Source organism: Ictalurus furcatus, chromosome 9, assembly GCF_023375685.1.
Source record: "Ictalurus furcatus strain D&B chromosome 9, Billie_1.0, whole genome shotgun sequence".
In the NCBI taxonomy this organism is placed as follows: domain Eukaryota; kingdom Metazoa; phylum Chordata; class Actinopteri; order Siluriformes; family Ictaluridae; genus Ictalurus; species Ictalurus furcatus.
The window spans coordinates 5,952,395-5,964,238 of NC_071263.1; the positions used below are offsets into that span (position 1 = coordinate 5,952,395).

Here is an 11,844-nt window from a genome sequence, read left to right on the forward strand (position 1 = left end):
AACTGATGGTCCACGCATGTTTTAATATTTCAAACATTTTTATTTGTTTTCTTTTCATTTATTTATGTACATGTTTAGATTGTGGATGGGAGCCAAAGGAATTCAAAATTATTTACATAGGCAGCATTTCCAGTCAACCTTTTGAGCCTTTTTGAACTGCTTCTCTGACATAGAAAGGCATGCCACATGAAACCACCTCAGTGACATTCAATCTGAAAAAAGATAATAGTAATCTTATCAACTTTCTCAGTAATCAATTAGTTTCTCTCTCACTCTCTCTGCCTCTCTCTGTCTCTCTCTTTCATTCACTCAATCTCTTACACACACACACACAACACACATGTAAAGAAAATGGTATGCCCATAAAAATGTTATAATCATTGCTACATTACCCACCCAAAATGTTTTTGCACCACCCCCCGTGGGTTTTGAGGCAGCACATAATGAGCAGTAATGTCCCCTCTTGAATACTGAAAACATGCAGTTATATGTTAGCTCTGTTGGTAAATGGTACATACTGTAAATAGCATTACCATGTTTACTACTTAATACTACTACTTATTATGATGTTACAAAATCTGTGTTTTTTCTGTGATAAAAATCTATATTTTATACCATAGTCTAAATCAGTGGTTTTGATTGAGCATTGAGTTTCAAATAGCATTTGAAAGGAAAGTGTTCATCTAGGTGTCAGGCATGACGCACATCTTTTACATTTTTGATATTTATTAAAATAAACTATTAAATCATATGTAAATTAGATATGAATTTCACTACCGAATGGGCATATACACAAAATATACCATAATTTAAAGCTCAATAGCATTTGAAGAGAATGACGTACAGTCACAAAACGTACAGTCACAAAACCAACTGTAAAGTGTTCGACTAGGTGTCAGGTATGATGCACACCTATTTGCTACAATTAATACCTTAATTTATCCATTTTATCGGGTACATGTATGTACTTTTATTGTTTACTGACAAGTTAATTTTTTGCTATGCACAGTTTGTCAGCCACCTTCTACCCTGGTATTAAGTGGCAAAGGGTGACCATAGTATCACCACCAGATATTACTTGGATGGTGGACCATTCTCTGCACTGCAGTGGTACATGGTACTGACATGGTAGTGTGTGTGTGAAGCTGGAATAATTGTATTAGACCCAGCAGCGTTGCACAAATTTCAGTCAGTCAGGATTCTCCTTTATATAACATCAGGGGGATCTGGGAAATTCTCTGCATGGAGACCTTTCAGGTGATTATTCAGTCACCTTCTCGACATCTCGGAATTGGACTAACTTATTCCTATACTCACATACTCACCACTGCAACCACTGATCCAGAATGCAGCTACACATCTTGTTTTCAACCTCCCTGAGTTCTCTTACATTGCCGTATTCCCTCTTGGCTTCCTGTACCTATCCACATCAGATTTAAAACATTGATACTTGACTACATAGCCGAAAACAAACCAGTCCCTGTACCTGAAGACACGGTGTTCCCTTTGAGCCTCTAGCACAGCTTTAACCCACCATCCCAGATAGAAGCAAGTCATGCATCAAGAGTCTTCTCTGTGCTTGCACCCAGGTGCTGGAATGAACTGATCCATTTACACTAATGCAAAACCCACTGAAGTACCACTGCCATGTCAATGTCACCGCTGTGCTGAAAATGGTCCACTGGTGAAATAATATCTGGTCAGCAGTGATCACTGGTGGTCACGTCACACTAATGGACAGGGTTAAATATACTTACTGTATATATACGGTATCTAAAATCATATAACGTATGTAGAAATACTAACCATATTAGATAAATGAAGGCAAAAAACCTGTTTTAATAACTGCATTCATATACTAGATATCCTCCAGATACAAGTGTGTGCTACTACCATCTATCTTATGTACGGTATGCAAATACATACCATATTCAATAGGCATACATGCTTATATTGTATTTTTTATAGTTGTGAAATATGTATTTTATGCTGGTGCATGTTCTCGTGTCTAATTGCAGTGCAGGACATACTAAAATAACATTTTCCCTACATTATAGTTCCAGTTTCATTGATGATCGCTGTGTGTCTCCTCTGGACAACAGCTTCAGACTTTTTTTTTTTTTGAAGTATGATTACACCTCTAAATAACTAAATAAGCCACAGAACTTTCCAATACAGTAAATTATGTCTATAGCTAAACTAATCTAATCTAATGTTAAAAGGTTTTTATACTTTTAGCATTGTTTTAGCATAGTACTATGGACTATCATCGTGCACTTAGATGAACGGATGTTCTGAACAGACACCTTAGTCTTCAGAGTGACGACGGTGTCCCTGACGGTTGCCAGGTCTTTGGGAGGAATGTACTTTTCCACCATTTTATCAAAGTCTCGGTGAGAAGACAAGAACAACAGCATTTGCCGGCCAAAATATCTGAGAGAAATAACGGACCAGAAAAATATCGTCGGTTAATCTTGAAACACTTTAAGCTTTTAGACTAAATCACTAGTGGAGTATGAGATCGAGACAAATAAAAATGTCGTAAAGACAGCGCTAACCTGGTTTCAGGTGAAGAGTCTTGCACCAGCTTGGAGACAGCGGGTAAGATTCGGTCCGTGAGATCTTTTGCGTCAGACAATAACCGCCCGGTGCCGATCTTCTCGACCAGAGTAGTCAAGTGCTGAGCGGTGCACTTCCTTACGGCTGCGTCCAAGTGACTGTTGGGAACAGAAACCAGAAAAGTGAAAGAAATTGAAAAAATTCATAATTCAAAATACAGTCATGAATGAAAAATTGGATTTCGCAAGTAAAGCGAGTAGGGTTTTCCATTTATCTCTGGTTGACCACGACACTTGTCCATCCATACATCCATCCATTTTCAGTACTGCTTACTCTACCCAGGGTCACAGGGGAGCCTGGAGCCTATCCCAGGGAACTCGGGGCACAAGTCGGGGGACACCCTGGAAGGGAAGGGGTGCCAGCCCATCGCAGGGCACAATCACACACACTGGACAATTTGGAGATACCAATCAGCCTACAGTGCATGTCTTTGTACTGGGGGGAGGAAACCAGAGTACCCACAGGAAACCCGGAAGAATATAAACCAGTCCTGATTACAGCCAGAGATTAGTATTTCAACAGCTTGGCGAAACTTACCCGAGTCCTCCAGCAAGCAGGGCGTTCATGCTGCGTGTAGGTGTGCAGTTCTGCACCATGCTGTCCAGCGCGGCATCTGCATGCTGCCTAATGAACGCATTGATCTTTCCTCTTTTGTGTAACAGAACTTTGGCTGTTGCTTCCAGCTCCTGGTCCATTCCCTTCTGCAGGCCAGAGTATAGCTCTCCTAAAGTCACCATGGCGATGCGGGACACTCCGGAGCGCTGGTTACGAACCTGCAGCACAGAAGGCGCATCCAGGGTTTATACCACGCAGACTGCCCCAAATCATACGAACACCAATATAACCTGGATCCACTCGACTCCGGAATTAAACGTATACAGGCACTGTAAAGTTTTATGTTGTGTTAACGTCTTTTGTTTTCGACAAAAACACAACATTCTCTGCCCTAGAAGCAATATTTCCGTAAAGCTTTCACTGGCGCAAATAACAGGACAGAGCCTTGAGCATGGTTGGAACGCACACAAAAAGAAAAAAGTCCTTATTTGGGCAGAACACAATGACACCGGGTTATTTGCGCAATTCTTCTAAAACAGCTCATGAACTGCCGTAGAGTGAAAAATCATTTCATTAACACACATTATAACACACATTATATATGATATAATCACAGTGGCAGTGAATGCAGAGGTGGGTAGAGTAGCCAAAAATGTTCACTCAAGTAAAAGTAAAACTATTTATAAAAATAATCACTCGAGTAACGATAAATGTTAATAATGACTTCAGTAAAAGTAATAAAGTATCCGATGAGAAGACTCAAGTAGCAGGTTACTAGTTACTTCAGATCTGATTAACACGAAGGGAAAATCCTGAATCTCGGACCACATGGAGAACTGTAAGTCACGCCTCTCCTTGAAAGTCGGTCTGTTCTGTTTATACAATATAAAACCTGGGTTCACGACGAAGCAGCGTATCCCAATCCTGTGTTGGGTATAATAACACACAACCTGTCATTTTCAACACAAAATCTCACACACACAACCCAAAAAACAAACATTTTCCCAACAGTCTTTATTTTCACATAAGACCACTGCAGCGTATCGCAACCTCATTATACGTGATATAAACTGATTATTAAAACTACATACATTCATTAACATTTAACAGTAACGGCGGAACACCACCGAACATAGTGAAGTAAAAGTACATCCCTGTGATTAAAAATGAACTTGAGTAAGAGTATAAGTACGGCCAGTTAAACCTACTCTTAAAAGTCAATTTTATTTTCTAAAACTTACTCAAGTAAACATAGCACATTACTACCCACCTCTGAATAAATATTTACAAGTGGACTAATAGCCAATATTTATTAGACCAGTGAAAAAAACGCTTTTCAGAGACCTTTTAAGCTCCTTGAACATCTTATCCTATACTGCAGCTTATCCTCTGCATCAAAACATTGCCAGAGGCAGCTTATCTTCATTTGGACGCACGGCGTAAACGAATACCCAAATTCTGATTTAAGCATTCGATTACTAGCGTCTCAGACAGTTAACCGGGAACTCAAATACCTGTGCACAATATTAGTAGTACAAAGCAGAAAGCAAAAAAATAAATAAAAGAGTGGCTTACCTCTTGAATGACAGCAAGGCAGACTTCATGAAGCCTACTATTAAGCACGTCTGCGTGATACCGTGCCAAACAGCGCAGGAACATGAGCCCCTCGATTTTTTTCTCCCTGTACGTAGAGACAGGATTTATACTGCTACGCTGGGAAAAGCAGGCTATAGTAACTGATCTCTGTTTAGTTATGAAAAGGTAGATATCATTAATATTTACCATATTCATATATGACAGAACACCTTCTCAGACCAGAGTTAGGCAGCCCGGTTTTAAAGAAACGGACACATAAATTCAACGAGATGTAACCTAGTTCTATAGATGTTGGACTCACCAGTCATCCGAGTTAAGCAGTCTGAAGCTATGAGTGAGGGCAAGCTCCGGTCTGGAGAATGGCTGCAACTCCACCTGCTTGTTGGGATCCTTCTTTATAAACTATTAAATCATATGTAAATTAGATATGAATTTCACTACCGAATGGACCAATACACAAAATATACCATAATTTAAAGCTCCATAGGATTTGAAGAGAATGATGTACAGTCACAAAACGTACAGTCACAAAACTAGGTATGATGCACACCTATTCGCTACAATTAATACCTTAATTTATCCATTTTATCAGGTACATATATGTACTTTTGTTGATTACTGACAAGTTAATTTTTTGCTATGCACAGTTTGTCAGCCACCTTCTACCCTGGTATTAAGTGGCAAAGGGTGACCATAGTATCACCACCAGATATTACTTGGATGGTGGACCATTCTCTGCACTGCAGTGGTACATGGTACTGACATGGTAGTGTGTGTGTGAAGCTGGAGTAATTGTATTAGACCCAGCAGCGTTGCACAAATTTCAGTCAGTCAGGATTCTCCTTTATATAACATCAGGGGGATCTGGGAAATTCTCTGCATGGAGACCTTTCAGGTGATTATTCAGTCACCTTCTCGACATCTCGGAATTGGACTAACTCATTCCTATACTCACATACTCACCACTGCAACCACTGATCCAGAATGCAGCTACACATCTTGTTTTCAACATCCCTCAGTTCTCTTACATTGCCGTATTCCCTCTTGGCTTCCTGTACCTATCCACATCAGATTTAAAACATTGATACTTGACTACATAGCCAAAAACAAACCAGCCCCTGTACCTGAAGACACGGTGTTCCCTTCGAGCCTCTAGCACAGCTTTAACCCACCATCCCAGATAGAAGCAAGTCATGCATCAAGAGTCTTCTCTGTGCTTGCACCCAGGTGCTGGAATGAACTGATCCGTTTACACTAATGCAGAACCCACTGAAATACCACTGCCATGTCAATGTCACTGCTGTGCTGAAAATGGTCCACTGGTGAAATAATATCTGGTCAGCAGTGGTCACTGGTGGTCACTTCACATTAATGGACAGGGTTAAATATACTTACTGTATATATACGGTATCTAAAATCATATTACGTATGTAGAAATACTAACCAAATTAGATAAATGAAGGCAAAAAACCTGTTTTAATAACTGCATTCATATACTAGATATCCTCCAGATACAAGTGCGTGCTACTACCATCTATCTTATGTACGGTATGCAAATACATACCATATTCAATAGGCATACATGCTTATATTGTATTTTTTTATAGTTGTGAAATGTGTATTTTATGCTGATGCATGTTCTCGTGTCTAATTGCAGTGCAGGACATACTAAAATAACATTTTCCCTACATTATAGTTCCAGTTTCATTGATGATCGCTGTGTGTCTCCTCTGGACAACAGCTTCAGACTTTTTTTTTTTTTTTGAAGTATGATTACACCTCTAAATAACTAACTAAGCCACAGAACTTTCCAATACAGTAAATTATGTCTATAGCTAAACTAATCTAATCTAATGTTAAAAGGTTTTTATACTTTTAGCATTGTTTTAGCATAGTACTATGGACTATCATCGTGCACTTAGACGAACGGATGTTCTGAACAGACACCTTAGTCTTCAGAGTGACGACGGTGTCCCTGACGGTTGCCAGGTCTTTGGGAGGAATGTACTTTTCCACCATTTTATCAAAGTCTCGGTGAGAAGACAAGAACAGCAGCATTTGCCGGCCAAAATATCTGAGAGAAATAACGGACCAGAAAAATATCGTCGGTTAATCTTGAAACACTTTAATCTTTTAGACTAAATCCCTAGTGGAGTATGAGATCGAGACAAATAAAAATGTCGTAAAGACAGCGCTAACCTGGTTTCAGGTGAAGAGTCTTGCGCCAGCTTGGAGACAGCGGGTAAGATTCGGTCGGTGAGATTTTTCACGCCAGACAATAAGCGCCCGGTGCCGATCTTCTCGACCAGAGTAGTCAAGTGCTGAGCAGTGCACTTCCTTACGGCTGCGTTCAAGTGACTGTTGGGAACAGAAACCAGAAAAGTGAAAGAAATTGAAAAAATTCATAATTCAAAATACAGTCATGAATGAAAAATTGGATTTCGCAAGAAAAGCGAGTAGGGTTTTCCATTTTTCTCTGGTTGACCACGACACTTGTCCATCCATACATCCATCCATTTTCAGTACTGCTTACTCTACCCAGGGTCACAGGGGAGCCTGGAGCCTGTCCCAGGGAACTCGGGGCACAAGTCGGGGGACACCCTGGAAGGGAAGGGGTGCCAGCCCATCGCAGGGCACAATCACACACACTGGACAATTTGGAGATACCAATCAGCCTACAGTGCATGTCTTTGTACTGGGGGGAGGAAACCAGAGTACCCACAGGAAACCCGGAAGAATATAAACCAATCCTGATTACAGCCAGAGATTAGTATTTCAACAGCTTGGCGAAACTTACCCGAGTCCTCCAGCAAGCAGGGCGTTCATGCTGCGTGTAGGTGTGCAGTTCTGCACCATGTTGCCCAGCGCGGCATCTGCGTGCTGCCTAATGAACGCATTGATCTTTCCTGTTTTGTGTAACAGAACTTTGGCTGTTGCTTCCAGCTCCTGGTCCATTCCCTTCTGCAGGCCAGAGTATAGCTCTCCTAAAGTTACCATGGCGATGCGGGACACTCCGGAGCGCTGGTTACGAACCTGCAGCACAGAAGGCGCATCCAGGGTTTATACCACGCAGACTGCCCCAAATCATACGAACACCAATATAACCTGGATCCAATCAACTCCGGAATTAAACGTATACAGGCACTGTAAAGTTTTATGTTGTGTTAACGTCTTTTGTTTTCGACAAAAACACAACATTCTCTGCCCTAGAAGCAATATTTTCGTAAAGCTTTCACTATTGTAAATAACAGGACAGAGCCTTGACCATGGTTGGAACGCACACAAAAAGAAAAAAAGTCTTTCTTTGGTCAGAACACAATGACACCGGGTTATTTGCGCAATTCTTCTAAAACAGCTCATAAACTGCCGCAGAGTGAAAAATCATTTCATTAACACACTTTATATATGATATAATCACAGTGGCAATGAATGCAGAGGTGGGTAGAGTAGTCAAAAATGTTCACTCAAGTAAAAGTAAAACTATTTATAAAAATAATCACTCGAGTAACGATAAATGTTAATAATGACTTCAGTAAAAGTAATAAAGTATCCGATGAGAAGACTCAAGTAGCAGGTTACTAGTTACTTCAGATCTGATTAACACGAAGGGAAAATCCTGAATCTCGGACCACATGGAGAACTGTAAATCACGCCTCTCCTTGAAAGTCGGTCTGTTCTGTTTATACGATATAAAACCTGGGTTCAAGACAAAGCAGCGTATCCCAGTCCTGTGTTGGGTATAATAACACACAACCTGTCATTTTCAACACAAAATCTCACACACACAACCCAAAAAATCAAACATTTTCCCAACGGTCTTTATTTTCATATCAGACCACTGCAGCGTATCGCAACCTCATTATACGCAATATAAACTAATCATTAAAACTACATACATTCATTAACATTTAACAGTAATGGAGGAACACCACCAAACATAGTGATGTAAAAGTACATCCCTGTCATTAAAAATGAACTTGAGTAAGAGTATAAGTTTGGCCAGTTAAACCTACTCTTAAAAGTCAATTTTATTTTCTAAAACTTACTCAAGTAAACATCGCACATTACTACCCACCTCTGAATAAATATTTACAAGTGGACTAATAGTAAATATTTTATTAGACCAGTGAAAAAAAAAACGCTTTTCAGAGACCTTTTAAGCTCCTTGAACATCTTATCCTATACTGCAGCTTATCCTCTGCATCAAAACATTGCCAGAGGCAGCTTATCTTCATTTGGATGCACGGCATAAACGAATACCCAAATTCTGATTTAAGCATTCGATTACTAGCGTCTCAGACAGTTAACCGGGAACTCAAATACCAGTGCACAATATTAGTAGTACAAAGCAGAAAGCAAAAAAATAAAAATAAAAGAGTGGCTTACCTCTTGAATGACAGCAAGGCAGACTACATGAAGCCTACTATTAAGCACGTCAGGGTGATACTGTGCCAAACAGCGCAGGAACATGAGCCCCTCGATTTTTTTCTCCCTGTACGTAGAGACAGGATTTATACTGCTACGCTGGGAAAAGCAGGCTATAGTAACTGATCTCTGTTTAGTTATGAAAAGGTAGATATCATTAATATTTACCATATTCATATTTGACAGAACACCTTCTCAGACCAGAGTTAGGCAGCCTGGTTTTAAAGAAACGGACACATTTATTGAACGAGATGTAACCTAGTTCTATAGGTGCTGGACTCACCAGTCATCCGAGTTAAGTAGTCTGAAGCTCTGAGTGAGGGCAAGCTCCGGTCTGGAGAATGGCTGCAACTCCACCTGCTCGTTGGGATCCTTCTTTATAAACTATTAAATCATATGTAAATTAGATATGAATTTCACTACCGAATGGGCATATACACAAAATATACCATAATTTAAAGCTCAATAGCATTTGAAGAGAATATCGTACAGTCATAAAACGTACAGTCACAAAACCAACTGTAAAGTGTTCGACTAGGTGTCAGGTATGACGCACACCTATTCGCTACAATTAATACCTTAATTTATCCATTTTATCAGGTACATATATGTACTTTTATTGTTTACTGACAAGTTAATTTTTTGCTATGCACAGTTTGTCAGCCACCTTCTACCCTGGTATTAAGTGGCAAAGGGTGACCATAGTATCACCACCAGATATTACTTGGATGGTGGACCATTCTCTGCACTGCAGTGGTACATGGTACTGACATGGTAGTGTGTGTGTGAAGCTGGAATAATTGTATTAGACCCAGCAGCATTGCACAAATTTCAGTCACTCAGGGTTCTCCTTTATATAACATCAGGGGGATCTGGGAAATTCTCTGCATGGAGACCTTTCAGGTGATTATTCAGTCACCTTCTCGACATCTCGGAATTGGACTAACTCATTCCTATACTCACATACTCACCACTGCAACCACTGATCCAGATTGCAGCTACACATCTTGTTTTCAACATCCCTCAGTTCTCTTACATTGCCGTATTCCCTCTTGGCTTCCTGTACCTATCCACATCAGATTTAAAACATTGATACTTGACTACATAGCCAAAAACAAACCAGTCCCTGTACTTGAAGACACGGTATTCCCTTAAAGCCTCTAGCACAGCTTTAACCCACCATCCCAGACAGAAGCAAGTCATGCATCAAGAGTCTTCTCTGTGCTTGCACCCAGGTGCTGGAATGAACTGATCCATTTACACTAATGCAGAACCCACTGAAATACCACTGCCATGTCAATGTCACCGCTGTGCTGAAAATGGTCCACTGGTGAAATAATATCTGGTCAGCAGTGGTCACTGGTGGTCACTTCACATTAATGGACAGGGTTAAATATACTTACTGTATATATACGGTATCTAAAATCATATTACGTATGTAGAAATACTAACCAAATTAGATAAATGAAGGCAAAAAACCTGTTTTAATAACTGCATTCATATACTAGATATCCTCCAGATACAAGTGTGTGCTACTACCATCTATCTTATGTACGGTATGCAAATACATACCATATTCAATAGGCATACATGCTTATATTGTATTTTTTATAGTTGTGAAATATGTATTTTATGCTGGTGCATGTTCTCGTGTCTAATTGCAGTGCAGGACATACTAAAATAACATTTTCCCTACATTATAGTTCCAGTTTCATTGATGATCGCTGTGTGTCTCCTCTGGACAACAGCTTCAGACTTTTTTTTTTTTTTGAAGTATGATTACACCTCTAAATAACTAACTAAGCCACAGAACTTTCCAATACAGTAAATTATGTCTATAGCTAAACTAATCTAATCTAATGTTAAAAGGTTTTTATACTTTTAGCATTGTTTTAGCATAGTACTATGGACTATCATCGTGCACTTAGACGAACGGATGTTCTGAACAGACACCTTAGTCTTCAGAGTGACGACGGTGTCCCTGACGGTTGCCAGGTCTTTGGGAGGAATGTACTTTTCCACCATTTTATCAAAGTCTCGGTGAGAAGACAAGAACAGCAGCATTTGCCGGCCAAAATATCTGAGAGAAATAACGGACCAGAAAAATATCGTCGGTTAATCTTGAAACACTTTAAGCTTTTAGACTAAATCACTAGTGGAGTATGAGATCGAGACAAATAAAAATGTCGTAAAGACAGCGCTAACCTGGTTTCAGGTGAAGAGTCTTGCACCAGCTTGGAGACAGCGGGTAAGAGTCGGTCCGTGAGATTTTTCGTACCAGACAATAACCGCCCGGTGCCGATCTTCTCGACCAGAGTAGTCAAGTGCTGAGCGGTGCACTTCCTTACGGCTGCGTTCAAGTGACTGTTGGGAACAGAAACCAGAAAAGTGAAAGAAATTGAAAAAATTCATAATTCAAAATACAGTCATGAATGAAAAATTGGATTTCGCAAGAAAAGCGAGTAGGGTTTTCCATTTTTCTCTGGTTGACCACGACACTTGTCCATCCATACATCCATCCATTTTCAGTACTGCTTACTCTACCCAGGGTCACAGGGGAGCCTGGAGCCTATCCCAGGGAACTCGGGGCACAAGTCGGGGAAACCCTGGAAGGGAAGGGGTGCCAGCCCATCGCAGGGCACAATCACA

The 11,844-nt window shown here is 40.2% G+C and overlaps 1 protein-coding gene across 16 annotated transcripts in view; it reads right to left on the reverse strand.

The window, feature by feature from the left end:
- LOC128612714 (uncharacterized) overlaps positions 1–11,844 on the reverse strand; it is a 25,745-nt gene continuing 13,901 nt past the window's right edge. For 4 of the 16 annotated variants that reach the window (XM_053633071.1, XM_053633072.1, XM_053633079.1 and 1 more), the window contains 15 exons: positions 11,401–11,559; positions 11,149–11,275; positions 9,479–9,579; positions 9,157–9,262; positions 7,568–7,803; positions 6,970–7,128; positions 6,718–6,844; positions 5,072–5,172; positions 4,750–4,855; positions 3,157–3,392; positions 2,559–2,717; positions 2,307–2,433; positions 1,326–1,420; positions 397–470; positions 1–212 (listed from right to left, as the gene is read on the reverse strand). In XM_053633071.1, coding sequence (XP_053489046.1) covers positions 208–212; positions 397–470; positions 1,326–1,420; positions 2,307–2,433; positions 2,559–2,717; positions 3,157–3,392; positions 4,750–4,855; positions 5,072–5,172; positions 6,718–6,844; positions 6,970–7,128; positions 7,568–7,803; positions 9,157–9,262; positions 9,479–9,579; positions 11,149–11,275; positions 11,401–11,559 — 1,918 coding nt within the window. In that variant the 3' untranslated portion in view covers positions 1–207. The other 12 variants (XM_053633073.1, XR_008386783.1, XM_053633075.1 and 9 more) reach the window with 12 other exon arrangements.